We start from the raw sequence: 20,425 nt of genomic DNA, 5'->3' as shown, positions 1-20,425 counted from the left end.
TTTCTGCTTGGTAGATAAGTTCATTTGTACCATTTTTTAAGATTCCATGTGTAAATGATACCATATGATATTTGTCTTTCTCTGTCTGCAAGCAGCTTTCTTTAGCAGTTGGGATGCCCTCTCTTCTATCTGACCACTCATGTTAACATAGAAACAACAGGAAATGGTTAATGGAGCATAAATTCCCCCTTGATTAGCCAGCAGGTAATCAAGAGCTTTGCAGTGGTCAAATGTCTTCTGGGCTTGAGGGTCCAGTGAAGATTTTACCATTTTAAGTTTGGAACTGGATTTTCTATTACCCAGGCCACTCTCCGAGCAACTTCTTTTATACTTATGGCATTATAAATTGTTCCTCATGTTAGGCTTACCAGGGATCCTATAAGAGTGACAAGTCCTGCTATTACCAGTCTAGTTCCCTTCCTGACTAGATGAATGGCCCCTTTGGTTCAGAGGTGGTGTGAGTGAAATTAAAATCTAAATGTAACCTGGATCGGGTTGTGAACCACCTATAGCCCAGTTTCCCCTGGTAGAATTTTCTTTGAAACAGTTAATGGCCCAACGTGGGTGGCCCTTGCCACAAGAGCCCTAAGGAACAAATATCCCTCAGGGGTACACACACATTGTCTTTGGGTTTTCTTGAGTCATGCTTAGGCTAATGGTTGGTGTCCTTCCATCCAGGGCACACTGGCTGCATAGCCAGACCTCTCCATGTTTGGTATGATCCTATTCCCAGAGCCCTTAAGCATGATAACCGTCTAGAGTGGGCCATGCCTATAGGTTGGAGGGCTCATATTGAATGGTTGGTTGGGCCCCTAGAAAGCAGGGATTTGGCTAACACATACGCCTTTGCTGCAGAAGGGTGGCAATGGAGCAACCTTGATGTCCCGGGGCAGAAGCCTGGGCGTGGAGGAATTAAACCATAGTTTGGTGATGCTGTCAGCTGTTAGTGCAGTTCCCTGAAAGTCTGGTAGGCTATATTTATTCTCTGACCGAGGCTGATGGTGATGGATCCAACAGTCAATAAAATTCCAGCCCTTTTGAATGTTACTTTTAAAAATAAATGAATCTGCCAGGGATAAGAAGAATCAACTGTGCATTTTATGTCGGAAGGTGTTGCTTATCTTTAGGATGTCTTCAGGAGTTCGGGGTCAGAAAGAGGCTCACATAGTGGTCTGGCTTAGGGGAGTCTGACAGGGCTGTAAGAAAGTCAGGGTCCAGAGCCTGTTAGACTCAGGGTGTTGTATCCAGGGTCTTCCCTGGTAGCTCAGCTGGTAAAGAATCCACTTGCAAAGCAGGAGACCCCAGTTTGATTCCTGGATCAGGATGATTCCCTACAGAAGGGATAGGCTTCCCTTCCAGTATTCTTGGGCATCCCTGGTGGCTCAGACAGTAAAGAATCTGCCTGCAATGCAGGAGACCTTTGTTCCATCTGATTTCCTGTAAAAATTCCTATGTGTTGACAGTTAATCTAAGGAGATATTTAGACCTCAAGGTTGCAACTCCTTCGAACATGACTGGAGGTATCCTTGAATCTGCTACAGTTCAGAAGATTTAAGTCCTCAGTAATATAGGACTATATCTGCACCCTTACCCATAATGGCCATTCAGCAATATTCTGCAAGCCTGAACCACAGTAACTTTATTTTGATTTCTAAATGTATTTTTACATAATAATTAAAGCAGATGTACTATGTATGTTCATTAGGCCACAAACAGGTTGCTTTAATTAAAATATATCATGTAGAAGCCAGTGTGACTTTCCTATACCTAGAGATATATACTTCCCTGGTGGCTCAAACAGTAAAGTGTCTGCCTGCAAGCAGGAGACCTGAGTTCGATCCCTGGGTCAGGAAGGTCCCCTGGAAAAGGAAATGGCAACCCACTCCAGTATTCATGTCTGGAAAATCCCATGGCTGGAGGAGCCTGGTAGGTTACAGACCATAGAGTTGCGAAGAGTCGGACATGACTAAGTGGCTTCACTTCACTTCAGAGATGCGTGCATGTGTTTGAAAGCATGTATCTAATTTCCCCCATATCTTTATATTGAACACGTAGACTTTTTTTTTTTTTGAACAAAGTCTGTGAATGTAGGATTCTAACTGAGGGTAATTTGGATATATGCCACTTTCGTTTTTTTCTTTTTTTAAATTTTTTACCAGGTGGCTAAACCCCTTGTTTAAAATGGGTTATAAGCAGAAACTAGAACCAAATGACATGTACTCGGTGCTTCCAGAAGATCGCTCCCAGCACCTCGGAGAAGAGCTGCAAGGGTGAGCACAGGCAGCTGGGAGAAGGGGTGGAAGTGAGAATTTCCACATGGGGCTAAAGGTTTGGGGCAGGCTTTGCCTTCCTCTGGGTTCTTCTGAGACTCCTCTCCTGACACTGCACACTCAGTCCCCTCAGGCTGACCCCACGCTTAGCCCACTTTGGAAGCGCATGTTCCCTGTGCATTTGTGGACGTGGAGGGAGCCCGCAGCCACGGCCCTGGAGGCCGAGCTCTGTCCCTGGAGGTGGGGCCCCTGGAGGAGGGTGTCTGCCCTCCTGAGCTAGTCATGACCTGTGAGTCCAGCAAAGCTTGGCAGGAACTTGTTTCCAGAATCTGGAACTTTTCCCTCAAGGCCTGTTTCTCTGGTGCTTCAGAGTCTGCACCGCTCGTCTTTCAGGAGCCCTGTGAGCAGGTAGCCAGCATCTATTGCTCAGCCGCAGAGCACCCTGTAGTGCAGGCTCCTCTCCCACTCCACCCCGCGCCCTTTTCCCTTTGGTGGACACGCTGTTCTTCACTGCGCTCTGTTTCTCATCGCAGGCACTGGGATCAGGAAGTGAAGAGAGCCCAGAAGGATGCACAGGAGCCTTCCTTAATGAAAGCGATTGTAAAGTGTTACTGGAAATCCTATTTAATTTGGGGAATGTTTGCATTTCTTGAGGTAAAAGATTTTCATACTGTGCACTGCTTTTTGGTGTATGTATCTCAGTACTGAGGTGGACAGACCGGTGGGGAGAGAGGCCAGTGGTCTAAGGTCTGAGGATAAACCCTCATGGAAACATGATAGAGCTCAGAGGTTGTATTTATCTTTAGAATGGGCAAGAACTGGACTCCAGGGGTTGCTATTTTTCTTTTAACTGATTAAAAACAGTGTTGTGGAAGCATGGTCTTGAAATAAAAGACATTTTATATTACGTTAGCAAGTTCATGGTGCTCATTATAAACACTGACTGATCTTTGACCAAAAGATTCCTACAACCTCAGGCAATATGTGCCCTGTGATTTAGAAGAAGATCACTTGGACTTGGGCCCAGAACAAGATGCATTTTACAGACGCTCGGCAAATAATTGTTAACTTGCCCAGGTCACTGATAAATGCTTTCCTAAGAAGATATTGTCACCTCTGCTCCGCCAGGGGAACAGAACCCAGGGCCCTGGATCTGGACTGTAGCTGCCCAGAACTCCTAAGAGCACACCTTTCCCCAGGCTGCCCTCTTCCCCATGGGCTGGCACTGTGAGCAAACCCCCGTGGGGAGGAGCTCCAGCTTCACCATGAATTCTGTGTACCCTCCATGCTGCTTTCTTTCCCTGGTTGTGGGAGCAGATTCCTGGTTGAAGGGGGAGTCTGGTATTCTGGCATTGGCAGACGGTAGAGGAAGGGATGTGCAGGGCAAACCAGAGACAGAAAGCTGTGAGGTCAGTGACCTCCGTGACCCTGAAGATCCGGTCAAGATCCCCCAGAGAGACAGTCCACCTGGGGACACAGTGCCGTCAGCCCCCTTGTTCTGGCTGAGCCTGCTGGAGGTCTGCTGCAGACCCCCCTGGGTGGCTCATGCTCTCTGTGGTCCCTTAGCGCTGCCTTAGGAACACAGGCGGCCTGTGAGTGTGTGAGAGCAGGAGGGGTGGAAGATGCAGTTGCTGTGAAAGGGATGCTTTAGGTGGAGAAGGCGTGAGCTGTCATCAGTCTGTTGTGCTGGGAGTGAGGTGGGTGGGCCAGGTGGTTTACTTGTGGGCGGTGTGGTTTTTGTTTAAAGGCTGTGCTGTATTGAAGGGCACTGTGGACAGTGGGCAGCTGGGCAGGTGAAGTCCACCCCACACAAGTGGGGAAACCAGAGAATTTGTAAGCTCACAGGTCCTGAGAGATGGAGTTCTCGTTGATGACAAATGTGGGTTGGCCATTGTGCCATAGGGTGGGGACAGGTATTTGGGGCAGAGTGCCACCTTAGAGAGGGCTCTGACCACAGAGATACTGCAGTGCCTTGTGAAGGGCAGGGGATGGGAGAGGGGGCAGTTGCTCCTTAGACTGTCCCAGCCCTTCTTTGGAGCTGTCTCAGTGATGATGTTTCCACATATTCACAGTACATTGTCATTTGAAATACACAGGTGACAAACTGGTGTGGCCTGTTTGTACAGGATTTCCTGACCTCACACAGCAGAGCTCTCATGAATTTCTATCAGGAAACCCTGGGGCCTTGGTGTCTGCCTGTGGCTCATGCCAGGTGCCTGGTTGGATGAGTAGCCTCAGGGTTTAATGTTGGATTATATCCTGGAGCAGGTCTTTCTCTGCTGTCCCTGATTCTCTAATTTCCCTTTGGTACCAGATGCTGAGGAAGCTGAAGTCAGGTGCATCTCAATAGATGGCCCAGGAGGCTAAGTTTGAACTCAGCTGCTGGTTTTTCTTGCTGTCCTGGGCTGTTAGCCCCTTGAGTGGGGTCACTAAGCCTTGGATGGAGCCCATCCTAATTTGAGTCCTGAGTCTTGGCTGTGGCAGCTCATGGGAGAAGCAGACATAGAGGGAGAGGCCTCATGATATCATAAGAGAGGGGCTTCGGGATCTGGGGTTCTTCCTGAGAGGGAACCCTTCCCACTGTGGTGCTGGGAGTGTTGATTTCACAGTTTTCCAGCCCCAGTAATATTTCCTGCTGGGGATTCAGGAAGGCCAGGCCTGGGGCTGCATAAGGTGCAACTGGTAGAGCCCTGGGACCTCTTTCAGGTAACTGGTTGTTAGGTGGTCATGGCAGACAAGTAGGGAGTAATGGACTTGGAAAATAAGGAGGCTCATTCTCTCTACTATCAGCAGTACTAGTTGGTTAAACAATTGATTGTATGAGCAACTTTCCGTGTTGTGATCTATCTGTACTACTTGCTAGTCTCTGTATTTTAGATATTGGAAGATCTATACTTGGTCCAGAATTTTCTAAAACTCAAACATATTTCCTTTGTGACTGGAAATGGTATTTAAGGTGGTGGTTTGGGTCATCTCAGGCTTCCTTGGTGGCTCAGGGGCTTCCCTCATGGCTAAAATGGCAAAGAATCTGCTTGCAATGCTGGATATCCAGGTTCAATCAAGACCTGGATTCGATCCCTGGGCTGGGAAGATGCCCTGGAGTAGGAAATGGCAACTCACTCCAATATTCTTGCCTGGAGAATTTCATGGACAAAGGAGCCTGGTGGGCTACAGTCCATGAGGTCACAACGAGTTGGACATGATTGAGTGACTAACACTTTGGGCCATCTCAGGGAGTTACTCAGTTTTTCTGGCATTTCTGATATGTACCAGAAATACATGTGTTAATAAATTTCTGTTTGGTTTTCTTTTTTTTTTTTTTCTGTCATTTATTACAGGGAGTATCAGCTAAGAACTCAGAAGTATACAGGGAAATAAGCACCTATGTCACCCTAAGCCAGCTTCAATAATTGTCAACTCATGAGCTGTCTTGCCTCATCTGAACCCCTACTTGCTCTCACTTCTGAAGATTATTTGGAAGCAGTTCCTAAACATCATATCATTTTTATCTATAAATGTTTTAGTATGTATCTTTAAAAGATGTGCACTCTTCCCCCTAGATAATTCCAATTCCATTATTATGCATAAACATTAACTTTAATATCATCAGTATTTAGCCAGTGCTAACTGTTGTCTTTTCCCCCCTTGTTTGAAACAGCATCAAAAAAGCTACATTTGGTTCATAGAGGTTGTATAGGTTGCTTTTCTATCTCCCTCTATCCCTCCCCCTCCCTTTCCTCTCAACCATTTATTTAGTTTATTTATTTTTTAAAGGAAGAAACCAGGTTGCTTGTCCTGTAGAGACTCCCACAGTTTGAGTTTGGTGGATTGCCTCTCCCCCAAGTCATGTAACTTGCTCCTCTGGTACCTTAGGTTTGGGGGTTAGATCTAGAACTTGATCTGAGTCATTCAGGTTTCCTCTTTGTAGGAGACAGGGTAATAGGGTTGTGTACCTCCTTTATGAGGTACATAATATCTTTTTTGTATGTGTGATGTTAGGAGTGATTCATGATTATTACTCAAGATCCATTAATTCAGTAAGTGTTCCAAAATGGTTATGCTCTAGTTCTAATTCTTACCTTCTTTATTTATTAGCTGAAACATTTCCATAAAGAGAAGCTTTGTCATTATAAACCCTTTGGTTACCCTGAGCCATAGTATTTATAGGATATTTATAGTATTTATTTATAGTATTTATTTATTTATTTACTTTCCCAGATGATACTAACATGCAGTCAGGATGAAGACCACTGTGTAAAAGAGGACTGAATGCATATATAGGATCCTGATGTTTATTATCTCCCCAGACTCACTGCTTTTCTTTCTTTCTTTCTTTCTTTTTTTTTAATTCACTGTTTTTCTTCCTTAGCTCTGGATCCTTCTCAACTCTACCTTTGTCACTTTTTCACCCAGTTCTAAAACTTAATTGGCTTTTCATTTCCCGGAAGCTCACCCTTTTCTTCTTGTTTCCCTCAAGCTTTTTTTTTCCCTCTGTCTGATAGCATGTTTCTATTTCCTGTGTTTGCTTTCTTTTCTCATGAATGAGAGATGAGGAAGTTGGGTAAGAAATGTGTCAAGTATATGTGGAAGCCTGGAGGAGGAACTGTACCCACTCCAGCAGTTCTAGCATCTAACTGTCTAAGAAGTTCCCCTAAGGACGAGGAGGTGGTGATTAATGACAGTCCTTCAGGAGGCTGAATACCAAGGACTATCAAGAAATGTCAGCCTCAGAGACTCTGAGACTCTTGTAGAATGTTGAATGATGGATGATGTGATATTATTTTGGACTCTTTTAAAAATCTCATATGGTTTAACAGTTATGAAGAATTTTTGTGAAAGAATAAGAACTATATTCTGTTAGTTTGTAGAAAGAATATTCACGGGGTCATAGATTGATATAAAAGATGAAGGGTTTATGGAGACAATATTTGACCATGTTCTGAAGGGAATGGCTACCTACTCCAGTATTCATGCCTGGAAAATTCCCTGGACAGAGGAGCCTGTAGGACTATAGTCCATGGGGTCACAAGGAATCAAACATGACTGAGCAACTAATACACACACACACACACACACACACACACACACTCACACACACACTACTTATTCAGAAAGTTCTAATTTGGTTAGTTTCATGTTTGATAATGAGTATTTTCTCAGTTGTTTCATTGCTTACCAGTTTGAAGTTTAGGATCAGGAATAGATATATGAGAGAATTCCTTGGTGGTATCTGCCCACACCAGTGAACACGTGGTAAGGGTAGCTCCCGGGAATGGCTGCTCCCATTGTCTGAATCCCCAGGGTGAGCCGCCCCTTGGGATTCTGGGAGACTCTCCAAGGGGAGCCAAGTCATCAGAAATTGTGCCTTCCCTTGGCATTCACACCACTGTTCCATTTGGAGTTAATACTTGGAACAGAACATTGAGCCTATGAGGAATGAATCTTCTGGCAGCTGGAAAACCTTTTGCCCGGTTTGCCTCAGCCAGTTGCTACCAAATTCCATAAATGGAGACATTCACAGGTTATAAAATATTGTTGCCAGCTGACCTGTTAAATGATTCTTTATCTCTAACCTTTCCTTGTCTGTGGAGGGGATAGATTTTCTCAGTCCAGCTTTGATGGCCCAATCACTTTTTCCCTGTGTGTTCTGGAAGCTTTAAAGAATCGTATTTAGTACTTGTATTCTTATTCTCTCTTTATATACTTTGGGGTTTTGTTTCCTTGTGTTATTGACTATTTAGTTTTCTGTTTTGTTGAGAGAAATTACTGTGAAATTTTTCTTATTTTCATATTTTATATGGAGTATAAAATCTATTTTTCAATTTCAGTAGTTGGAACTTATGATTGAGTAGAAATTCTTTGTACTTTATGCTCTTCACCACTTTTCTAAATTGTCATAACTACTTCTTGCTGGAGGCAAAGCAGTGCTTAAGGATAACAAATGACTCTACCCTCAAATTATTTCAAATTACTGTAATGGTTATTGTTCAAAAACCTTTGTTATCTTTTTGAAAATTTAAATAGCAAATAAGGAATAATAATTATTATGGGAAAAAAATGGGCAGATGAGTGGAAGATCTGGGCCATGAACTGGCATTATACCTTAATGAGGCTATTTGCCCTGCTGACTTGTTAAATACTGTCTCTGAGCAGAAAACTCCAGGTGTTTAGATGGTAGTGACCTGCCTTTATTTTGCATTTTTTTCCCCTAAATTTGTTGCATCTATCAGTATTCTCTTTGGTGGATGACATTACTCTTACTTCTTTTTTCTATAATTATAAAAAGTTAGACTTAAATGGAGAGCTGAGTAACAGGTAACAGTGATTCTCAGAGACACTCATAGGTTTCTGGAAAGTTTGAGGTGGTAGGTGTTAGTGCCTGGCTTCTGGTGGAGAGCCCTAGTTTTATAGTCTGTAGCACTCAAATGCCCTTGACTACATCTGAACTGGGACTGCCTGTGTGTACAGTTTGATGTGCTTACTTCTCTGTGTAAGCCTCGAGATTTCCATCTCAGTAAACTCTATAATGGCACCCCACTCCATTCCTCTTGCCTGGAAAATCCCATGGACAGAGGGCCTGGTGGGCTGTAGTCCATGGGGTCATTAAGAGTTGGACACAACTGAGCGACTTCACTTTCACTTTCAAACTCTAGAGTGTATTTTACAATTTACTGTATTCGGGACTTTTCCATGAGCTCTTAATGCTTCTTGGAATAAATGATAGGGCTTGCTAGAAATGTTACAGTGAGTCTTTGTGTTCTTGAGAATTGATTAAATTACTCTGATCTGATCATCTTAATCATAATTCAACTAAATGGCATCCCCTTACTTCTCTACAATAGATGAAAACTTCCATGAATTCAGGGAAGGTGAGGCAGGTAGTGCATTCTGCAAGTGTGTGTGTGCATGTGTGTAGAGGAAGGCAGGGGTGTTGAGGTTCAATGTGACACACATTTGAGGAATGGGGACAACTTTCTGTAAATAACTGGATCACACACTATTTGGTTGAGAAAAAAATGCTTGTTAGTGTTGTGTTTTGTTTATTGTTTTGAATTTTCCTTCCCTTCCTCTTATATGTGGGTTCCTCATCTTCAAGGAGACAGAAGAGAGCTATGAAAGCAAACCCACTGTTCATTTTCCAGATCTGTGTTAGTAAAGAGGGATTCCCTCAAAGGAAAACCTTGTTTCAAAGTTGAGTTCCTGAAAAATTTCTAAATTCTTGGTGTTTTTCTTTTGAGAAGTCTGTGGAGGAAATGGTGTTCATGGTGGAGGTGTTAATTTTTGGTGACTTCAATTTGTGTTAACTGTTTGGTTTTTGAAGTGGTCCTTCAAGGGATGACTAGAGGGAGGAAGTAGGTTGTGGGGTAGAGTGGCCATTTGGCAGGGTAGGCAAGTGTTGCTGTTTATTTGCCTTAATTATGGAAAATAAAATAGCTTTCCCTAAGTCTTACTCAGGAAGTAAGCCTGGTTACCTGCTAAGTCTTGGTTTAGGATTTGAATATTTTCCTTGAGGAATAGATAATTGATAACATTTCTTCCAAACTAGCACCTGAGGTTTATGACTGGTGGCAAATCATGGATAACACTGTTTTCTAGCTTAACTTCTGTCATGTTTAATATTTGATTCTAAGTATAATCCAAGATTCTAGGGGTAGAGATACACTGATGCAATGTCCCCTTTGGCAGAAAATCTGGGAACCTCCCAAACCTGGTTTCTTTGTGATACTCCAGCAGCAGCTTGTCTCTGCTTGTCTTGCTTTAGTAAAATGTGGAGTTTGGGGTGGTAAAGACTGGATCTGAGCTTGTGCCAATGTCTCAGTTCATAAAGGCTTTTAAAGCAGAAGGTGATGGAAAGAACATGCCTCCAGTACATGAGCCATCTTGACTTTCTATTGGGCTAAAATGTTGCAAGTACAGGAGACAGGGGCTTGTTCACATGGAAGCAAATTTCTTACCTTCTTCTGCCACTTTTCACTTATCCATCTTAGACCAAGGCTCTTTTGCTATTTTGAAAAATGGGTTCTAAAGCACTGCTTATAATACTTATTGAGCATCCACAATGTGCTAAGCACAATGTGCCAGGGCTTTATTGTCTTTGAATGTAAAATTATTCTTAAGGTTAAAACTATTGTCTCATGTCTTATAGAAAATAGTGCATCTGCATATATATATATATTTTTAGTTTAGCCCTGAATATAGCATTTTGCCAAAATGTTTTTTTAACATGTGAATAATAAAAGTTTGTGTTAAGAAAATCTGTAGAGCTTGCATTTCTAATTAAGGCTTTTTTTTTTTCCCCTTTTAGGAAGGCACCAGAGTAGTTCAGCCCATATTTTTGGGGAAAATAATCAGTTATGTTGAAAACTCTGATTCCACCGATTCTGTTACTTTGCAAGAGGCCTACGCCTATGCCACAGTGCTGAGCGCCTGCGTGCTCATGTGGGCCGTTCTACACCACTTGTACTTCTACCACATGCAGCGCGTGGGGATGAGGCTGAGAGTAGCCGTGTGCCATATGATCTACCGCAAGGTAAGTGTCACTAGGTGCCAAAGTATGTACCTTCCCTGAAGTATCAGAAACATTTTGGGAGAGCTCTCTGTAAATTAAAAATTTTGTAACTCTCATCATTTACACATTACTAGAGATCCTTGTTAATTACATCAAGCCAATTTTGTTGCTGTTTAAGCAAAGTTCACCAAAATATAATGAAAAGTTTTCTCGTGAGATCATGTGGGGGCAGTCTTTAATAACTTATCCACTATTACATAATAGTGGCTGTCTGAGGAGGCCTTACAAATAGCTGTGAAAAGAAGAGAAGTAAAAAGCATCACTTTTTGGGAAATAGATGGGGAAACAGTGGAAACAGTGGCTGACTTTATTTTTGGGGGCTCCAAAATCACTGTAGATGATGATTTCAGCCATGAAATTAAAAGACGGTTACTCCTTGGAAAGAAGGTTATGACCAATCTAGACAGCATATTAAAAAGCAGAGACATTACTATGTCAACAAAGGTCTGTCTAGTCAAGGCTGTGATTTTCTAGTGGTCATATATGGATGTGAGAGTTGGACTGTGAAGAAAGCTGAGCACTGAAGAATTGATGCTTTTGAACTGTGGTGTTGGAGAAGACTCTTGAGAGTCCCTTGGACTGCAAGGAGATCCAACCAGTCCATCCTAAAGGAGATCAGTCCTAGGTGTTCATACTTTGACCACCTGATGCGAAGAGCTAACTCAATTGAAAAGACCCTGATGCTGGGAAAGATCGAGGGCAGGAGGAGAAGGGGACCGCAGAGGATGAGATGGTTGGATGGCATCACCGACTCAATGGACATGGGTTTGGGTGGACTCAGGGAGTTGGTGATGGACAGGGAGACCTGGTGTACTGTGGTTCATGAGGTTTCAAAGAGTCAGACACGACTGAGCAACTGAACTGAACTGAACTGATTGCATAGTATTCACTAAATTGTAATGAAGAAGTCTAATTAAAAATTAAGTATCACAATGACTTTCAATATTTTCATGCCTAAATCTCATAATGATATTTATGGAAAATTCTTAATGTTGTTTATTAAAACCCTCACTTATATCAAAGTTTTATTTACAGGTGAACTTCAGTGATTGGATCTATAAAATTAGACTAAGAAGCAAAAAGTATATTTGAGAAAGAGAATGATAATAATTTTAACAGAGCCATCTAATTACATTCAATATAATTGTGTTAACTAAAGAAATATGTAAATGAAATCCACACAAATGCAAACTCATTCACTATATTCTATAGATATGAATATTTTTAATGGTATTAAAGAAAATCTTAGGGTGTTTGATAGAAAACTTGAAATTCTACATTGTTTTATTACTTCTGTAGAGAATTTTTTGCTATTCATTCAAGCTATTTAAAAAAATTTTTTAAGTTTTAATGGGAGGATAGTTTCTTTACAGAATTGTTGATTTCTGCCAAACATCAACATGTATCAGCCATAGGTATACACCTGGTGAAGGAGATACCATGATCAAACTGTTTTTAATACAATATTTCCTTTTATCTTTAATATGCAGTGTAGCACTTTTAATAACTACCTGGTTTTTTATTCATATGTTAAAAAGTTTTATTGAACTTTAACTGACCTGAAACACTGTTAGTTCCAGATGCAGAAAATAGTGATTTGTATTTATATACATTACAAAATAATCCCCATGATCAGTCTAGTTACCATACAAAGTTATTAAAATATTATTGACTGTTTTCCATGCTACACGCTTCCTCTGCCAGACTTGTTTATTTTGTAACTGGAAGTTTACCTCTTTAAAAAAAAAACTTTTTATTTTGTATTGGGGTATAGCTAATTAAACAGAGAAGGCAATGGCACCCCACTCCAGTACTCTTGCCTGGAGAATCCCAGGGATGGGGGAGCCTGGTGGGCTGCCGTCTATGGGGTCGCACAGAGTCGGACACGACTGAAGTGACTTAGCAGCATAGCTAATTAACAATGTTATGGTAGTTTGAGGTGAACAGGAAAGGGACTCAGCCATGCGTATACATGTATCCATTCTCCCCCAAACTCCTCTCCCATCCAGACTGCCACATAACATTAAGAAGAGTTCCATGTGCTATTCAGTAGGTCCTTGCTGGTTATCCATTTTGAATATAGCAGTGTGTACATGTCTATCCCAAACTCTGCTGCTATCTCTTTCCTCCATCCTTCCCCCTGGCAACCATAAGTTCATTCTCTAAGTCTGTGAGTCTCTTTCTGTTTTGCAAGTACGTTCCTTTGTATCATTTTTTTAGATTCCACATATAAGGGATGTCTTAACATATTTCTCCTTCTCTATTTGACTGACTTCACTTAGTATGATGCCCTCTAGGTCCATCCATGTTGCTGCAAATAGCATTATTTCATTATTTTTAATTACTGAGTAATATTCCATTATATATGTGTTCCACATCTTTATCCATTCCTCTTTCAATGGGCATTTAGGTTGCTTGCATGTCTTGGCTATTGTAAACAGTGCTGCAATGAACATTGGGATTCATGTATTCTTTCAGATCATGTTTTTCTCTAGATATATGCTCAGGAATGGTATTGAAGGGTCATATGGTAGCTATATTTTTAGTTTTTTTATGGAAACTCCATACTTTTCTCCATAGTGGCTGAACCAATTAACATTCCCACCAATGATGTAGAAGAGTTCCCTTCTCTCTACACCCTCTCCAGCATGTATTGTTTGTGGATTTTTTGATGATAGCTATTCTGCCTGGTGTAAGGTGATACCTCATTACAGTTTTGATTTGCATTTCTCCAATAATTGGCAGCATTGAACATCTTTTCATGTGCCTCTTGTCTATCTGTATGTCTTATTTGGAGAAATGTCTGCTTATTTCTTCTGCCCATTTTTTGATTGGGTTGTTTGTTTTGATGCTGTTGAGCATCATGAGCTGTTTGTAGATTTTGAAGACTAATCTCTTATTGGTCACATCATTTGCAAATTTTCTCCCAATCTGTGGATTGTCTTTTTGCTTTGTTTGTTTCCTTTGATTTACAAAAGCTGTTGAGTTTAAGTTGGTCCCATTGTTTATTTTTATTTCCATTATTCTGGGAGACAGATTGAAAAAGATACTACTGCAATTTATGTCAGAGACTATTCGGCTTATGCTTTCCTCTAAGAAGAAAGTCTTCAGTCTATTTTGAGGTTATTTTTATGTATGGTGTTAAAGAATGATTTAACTTGTTTTTTTCTTTTCATATAGCTGTCCAGTTTTCCCAGGACCATTTTTTCAAGAGACTGTCTTTCCAAACTTTTGTAGTCTTGCCTCCTTTATCATAGATTAATTAATCACTGGTGCATGGGCTTATTTCTGGGTTTTCTATCCTTTTCCATCAATCAATATTTCTGTTTTTATGCCAGCACCATACTGTTTTGAAGACTGTAACTTTTTAGTATAGTCTGAAGTCAGGGAGCCTGTTTCCTCCAGTTCCATTTTTCTTTCTCAAGGTTACTTTGGCTATTCAAGGTCTTTTGTATCTCCATACAAATTTTGATATTTTTTGTTCTAGTTCTATGAAAAATGCCATTAGTAATTTCAAAGGGATTGCATTGCATCTGTAGATTGCCTTGGGTAGTATAGTCATTTTGACAACCTTGATTCTTCCAGTGCACAACCATGATATGTCTTTCTATCTGTTTGTATCTTATTTGATTTCTTTCATCAGCAAATTATAGTTTTCAGAGTACAGGTCTTTTTATCTCCTTTGGTATGTTTATTCCTAGGTATTTTATTCTTTTTGATGTGATGGTAAATGGAATTGTTTCTTGAATTTGTTTCATATCTTTCATTGTTAGTGTATAGAAATGCAACAGATTTCTATGTATTAATTTTGTAACCTTCAACTTAACCAAATTCATTGGTAGTTCTAGTAGTTTTTGATAGCATGCTTAGGATCTTCTATGTATAGTATCATGTCATCTGCAAATAGCGACCATTTAACTTCTTTTCCTATCTGGATTCCTTTTACTTCTTTTTCTTCTCCGATTACTATGACTTCCAATTACTGTGTTGAATGATAGTGATGAGAGTGGAAATCCTTGTCTTGTTCCTGATTTTAGAGGAAATGCTTTCAGCTTTTCACTGTTGAGTGTGATGTTAGCTGTAAGTTTGTGATATACAGCCTTTATTATGTTGAGATATCTCTCCTCTATGCCCACTTTCTGGCGAGTTTTATTCTTTAATCATAAATGGATGCTGAAATTGTCAAAAGCTTTTTCTACATCTATAAAGATGATCATATGCTGTTTGAGTCTTCAATTCGTTGATGTGGTGCATCATGTTGATTTGTGGATATTGAAAAATCCGTGCATCACTGGTTTGAATCTTACTTGACCATGGTGTTTAGACAGTATAGTCACTTAGTAGTATCCAGCTCTTTTGACCCCATAGACTGAAGCATTCCAGGCTTCCCTGTCCTTTACCAACTCCCAGAGGTTACTCAAACTCATGTCCATTGAAGCAGTGATGCCATCCAAACATCTCACCCTTTGTCATCCCCTTCTCCTCCTGCCTTCAATCTTTCACAGCATCAGGGTCTTTTCAAATGAGTGGGTTCTTCGCATCAAGTGGCCAAAGTATTGGAGTTTCAGCTTTAGCATCAGTCCTTCCAATGAATATTCAGGACTGATTTCCTTTAGGATGGACTTGTTGGGTTTCCTTGCAGTCCAAGGGACTCTCAAGAGTCTTCTCCAACACCACAGTTCAAAAGCATCAATTCTTCAGCAATAGCTTTCTTTATAGTCCAACTCTCACATCCATACATGACTACTGGAAACATCATTGACCAGATGGACCTTTGTTGGCAAAGTAATATTTCTGCTTTTAATATGCTGTCTACGTTGGTCATAGCTTTTCTTCCAAGGAGCACACATCTTTTAATTTCATGGCTGCACACCATCTGCAGTGATTTTGGAGCCCAAATAAATAAAGTCTCTCACTGTTTCTGTTGTTTCCCCATCTGTTTGCCATGAAGTGATGGGACCAGATGCCATGATTTTAGTTTTCTGAATGTTTAGTTTTAAGCCAACATTTTCACTCTTCTGTTTCACTTTCATCAAGAGGCTCTTTAGTTCTTCTTTGCTTTCAGTCATAAGGGTGGTATTATCTGCATATCTGAGATTATTGATATTTCTCCCAGAAATCTTGATTCCAGCTTGTGCTTCATCCAGCCCAGCATTTTGCATGATGTACTCTGCATATAAGTTGAATAAGTAGGGTGACGATATACAACCTTGACGTCCTCCTTTCCTGATTTGGAACCAGTCTGTTGTTCCATGTCCAGTTCTAACTGTTGCTTCTTGACCTGCATACAGATTTCTCATAGTGTATGGTCTCATGGTTTAAGATCATGGTGTATGATTTTTTTAATGTATTTTTTGAAGTGTTGTTGGATTTGTATTGCTAGTGTTGAGGATTTTTACATCTATGTTCATCAATGATATTGGCCTATAATTTTCTTTTTTTGTGATATCTTTGTTTCATTTTGGTATCAGGGTGATACATTATAGAATGAGTTTGAAGGTTTTCCTTCCTCTGCAATCCAAAAAATAGGTGTTAACTCTTCTCTGAATTGCTAGAATTTACCTGTGAACCCATCAGGTCCCAGACTTTTATATTTGGGGTGGAGGGGGGGGGGCTTAAATCACAAATTTAGTGTTGTGAGTGGTCTCTTAATATTTTCTTTTTCTATTCCTGGTTCAGTCTTGAGAGACTGTACCTTTCAAAAAAAGTGTCCCTTTCTTCCAGGTTGTCCATTTTATTAGCATACAGTTGTTTTTAGTTCTCTTACGATTCTTTGTATTTCTGTGGTGTCAGCTATAACTTCTTCTTTTTCGTTTCCAATTTTATTCATTTGAGTCCTCCTTTTTTGATGAGTCTAGCTAAAAGTTTATCAACTTTGTCTGTTTTTTCAAAGAACCAGCTTTTGGTTTCATTGATGTTTGTGATTATTTTCTTTGCCTCTATTTCATTTATTTGTGCTCTGATCTTTATGATTTCTTTCCTTCTACTAACTTTAGGTTTTGTTTATTCTTTTTTTCTCTAGTTGTTTTAGGTGTAAGATTAGATTGCTTATTTGAGATTTTTCTTGTTTCTTGAGGTAAGATTGTATTCCTATAAACTTCCCTCTTAGAACTGCTTTTGTTGCATCCCATACATTTTGGACCATTGTGCTTTTGTTTTCATTTGTCTCTCTCTCTCTTTTTTTTTTTAATTTCCCCTTTGATTTCCTTCAGTTATTCATTTGTTGTTTAGTGGCATATTGTTTAGCTGCCACATGTTTTTATTTTCTAGTTTTTCTTGTAGTTTATTTCTAATCTCATAGCATTGGGATCAGAAAAGATGCTTAATATTATTTCAGTTTTTTTAAATTTACCAAGGCTCTCCTTGTGACCTAGCATGTGGTAAGACCTGATTTGATGTGCTCAGTTATCTTACATTGAGAAATCCCATGAAATTATTCTAAACACTTTATTATGGTCTCAACTAGTGTAAGAGGAGTAAGGATTTCAGATGTATTTACAAAGAGTTGCTACAGATACATCAGTGTCAAGTATAAAGGGCTCTTTTTAAACTTGATTCTCAATATCTCTTTACTTTATACTGTTTGCTTAAAAAAAAAAAAACCCATTTAGCTGTATATTACATTTTAAATTTCATAAGAGAGTAGATCTTAAGTGTTCCCACCACACAGACGAAATAGGATAACTAGTACCTCTTATTACAGAAACACCAAAATCACAGCTAACTGCTGAACAATCATTGACAAAAAAATGCTGCTGCTGCTGCTGCTGCTGCTGGTGCTAAGTCACTTCAGTCGTGTCCGACTCTGTGCGACCCCATAGACGGCAGTGCACCAGGCTCTGCTGCCCCTGGGATTCTCCAGGCAAGAACACTGGAGTGGGTTGCCATTTCCTTCTCCAATGCATGCAAGTGAAAAGTGAACGTGAAGTCGCTCAGTCGTGTCCGACTCTTAGCGACCCCATAGACTGCAGCCTACCAGGTTCCTCTGCCCAAAGAGACTACCAAAAAAGATATCTTACATCTAAAGACAAAGAATAAGCCACAACAAAACAGTAAGAGGGGCACAGTCACAATAAAATCAAATCCCATACCTGCTGGGTGGGCAACCCACAAACTGGAAAATAATTATACCAGAGAATCTGGCTTTGAAGCTCAGTGGGGTTTGATTGCAGGAATTCCACAAGACTGCACACAAGGCCTTGTAAACACTAGGACTCTTGGGAAAAAGGAGTGACCTCATAAGATCCTGCGTCAGACCTACTTGCTGGTTTTAAAGGGCCTCCTGTGGAGGCGGGATGTGGCTTGTTTGGGACAAAGACACTGGCAGTGATAGTTCTGGAGAGTACTCACTGATGTGAGACCCCCTAAAGCCGCCATTTTCTTACCAAGACCTAGCCCCACCCAACAGCCTGTGGGCTCCAGTGCTGGAACACCACAGGCTAAATAATCAATAGTGTTAACAGCCCTACCCATCAGCAAACAGGCAGCTTAAAGTCTTCCTGAGCACAAAGTTGCCCAATAACCACACCCACTGGCATGGCCAGCTCACAAGAGGAACAAGACCCAGCTCCACACACTAGTGGACAAGAACCAGTCCCAGTCTAACGAAGTTCTTAGACAGCTTCATTCACCGGGGGAAGACAACAGAAACAACAAGTACAGTTCTGCAGCCTGTGGAATGAAAACCACAATCACAGAAAATTAGACCAAATGATATGGCAGAGGAATATGTCCCAGATGAATGAAGAAGTAAAACCCAAGAAGAACAGCTAAGAAAATTAGAGATAGGCAATTTACTTGAAAAAGAATTCGGAGTAATGTTAGTAAAGGTGATCCATGACGTTGGAAAAAGAATGGGGGCACAGACAAAGAAAATATAAGAAACGTTTAACAAAGAGCTAGAATAATTAAAAAACAAACAGAGATGAACAATACAAAATCTGAAAAATTCACTAGAAGGAATAAATAGCAGAATGTTAGGCAGAAAAAAAGTGAGTTGGAGACAGAGTGGTGGAAATCACTGCCATGGAATAGAAGGAAGGAAAAAGAATGAAAAGAAAGGAAGATAGTCTGAGACCTAGGAACAACATTAAATACACCAACATTTGCATTCTTGGGCTCCCAGCAAGAGAAGAGAGAGAGAGAGAAAGAACCTGAGAAAATATTTGAAGAGATCATAGCTGAAAATTTCCCTAACATGGGCAAGGAAACAATCACCTAAGTCCAAGAAGCACAGAGTCTTGGGCTGGATAAAGTCAAGGAGGAATATACTAAAACATAATAATAAAATTGACAAAAATTAAAGAAAAAGAAAAAATAGCAACAAAGAACAAGAAAAAATGCAGCCAGAGAAAAGCAACAAGTAATATACAAGGAAACTCACATAAGATTATCAGCTGATTTCTCAGCAGAAATTGTAAGCCAGATGGGTGTGGCATGACATGTTTAAAGTGATGAAAGGGAAGAATCTACAACCAAGAATATTCTACCCAATGATGCTCTCATTCAGATTTGACACATAAATCAATAGTCTTACAGATAAGCAAAAGCTAAGAGAATTCAGCACCACCAGACCAGCTTTCCAACAAACACTAAACAAACTTCTTTAGGTGGGAAAGAAAAGGCCACATCTTGAAACAAGAAAATTACAAATGTAGAAGCTCACCAGTAAAGGCAAACATACAATAAAGGTAGGAAATAATCTACACATAAATAGCAAAAGAGCATGATAAAACCAAACAATTAAAATGGAAAACATTGCTTCTTTTGCCTACTTATCTAGATCTGTTTCTTGGAAGTACTTTTCTTAGCGAAGTGAGAGATGTCTCCTCATTTTCCTTGAGCAGAGACTTGTAGTCTTGTGGGGTGTGACCTGGGGGCCTGGCTTCTCACTATCTGTATTTGGCTATAGTATCTAAGCCAGTTTCCTCTTGGGTGATGTGGAAATGGCAGAGGTACTCCTACACTCTAGTCAGGGATCTTCCTTGTCATTCATCAGCTTAACTCAGCAGTGGCCACAGGACTGGAAAAGGTCAGTTTTCATTCCAATCCCAAAGAAAGGCAATGCCAAAGAATGCTCAAACTACCACACAATTGCACTCATCTCACACGCTAGTAAAGTAATGCTCAAAATTCTCCAAGCCAGGCTTCAGCAATATGTGAACTGTGAACTTCCAGATGTTCAAGCTGGTTTTAGAAAAGGCAGAGGAACCAGAGATCAAATTGCCAACATCCACTGGATCATGGAAAAAAGCAAGAGAGTTCCAGAAAAACATCTAATTCTGCTTTATTGACTATGCCAAAGCCTTTGACTGTGTGGAGCACAATAAACTGTGGAAAATTCTGAAAGAGATGGGAATACCAGACCATCTGATCTGCCTCTTGAGAAATCTGTATGCAGGTCAGGAAGCAACAGTTAGAACTGGACATGGAACAACAGACTGGTTCCAAATAGGAAAAGGAGTACATCAAGGCTGTATATTGTCACCCTGTTTATTTAACTTCTATGCAGAGTACATCATGAGAAACTCTGGACTGGAAGAAACACAAGCTGGAATCAAGATTGCCAGGAGAAATATCAATAACC

The 20,425-nt window shown here is 40.5% G+C and overlaps 1 protein-coding gene across 5 annotated transcripts in view; it reads left to right on the top strand.

Annotated features, from left to right (window-relative positions):
- The window catches only part of LOC129624667 (ATP-binding cassette sub-family C member 4-like), a 171,484-nt gene that overhangs the window by 15,467 nt on the left and 135,592 nt on the right, over positions 1–20,425 (top strand). For all 5 annotated transcript variants that reach the window (XM_055542828.1, XM_055542827.1, XM_055542831.1 and 2 more), the window contains exons 5-7: positions 2,160–2,270; positions 2,804–2,924; positions 10,576–10,800. In XM_055542828.1, coding sequence (XP_055398803.1) covers positions 2,160–2,270; positions 2,804–2,924; positions 10,576–10,800 — 457 coding nt within the window. The remainder of the gene's footprint in view (positions 1–2,159; positions 2,271–2,803; positions 2,925–10,575; positions 10,801–20,425) is intronic.

Source organism: Bubalus kerabau, chromosome 12 (assembly GCF_029407905.1).
Source record: "Bubalus kerabau isolate K-KA32 ecotype Philippines breed swamp buffalo chromosome 12, PCC_UOA_SB_1v2, whole genome shotgun sequence".
NCBI lineage: Eukaryota > Metazoa > Chordata > Mammalia > Artiodactyla > Bovidae > Bubalus > Bubalus kerabau.
The sequence above is the reverse complement of the archived record's forward strand: the minus strand, read 5'-3'. Positions and strand labels throughout refer to the sequence as shown.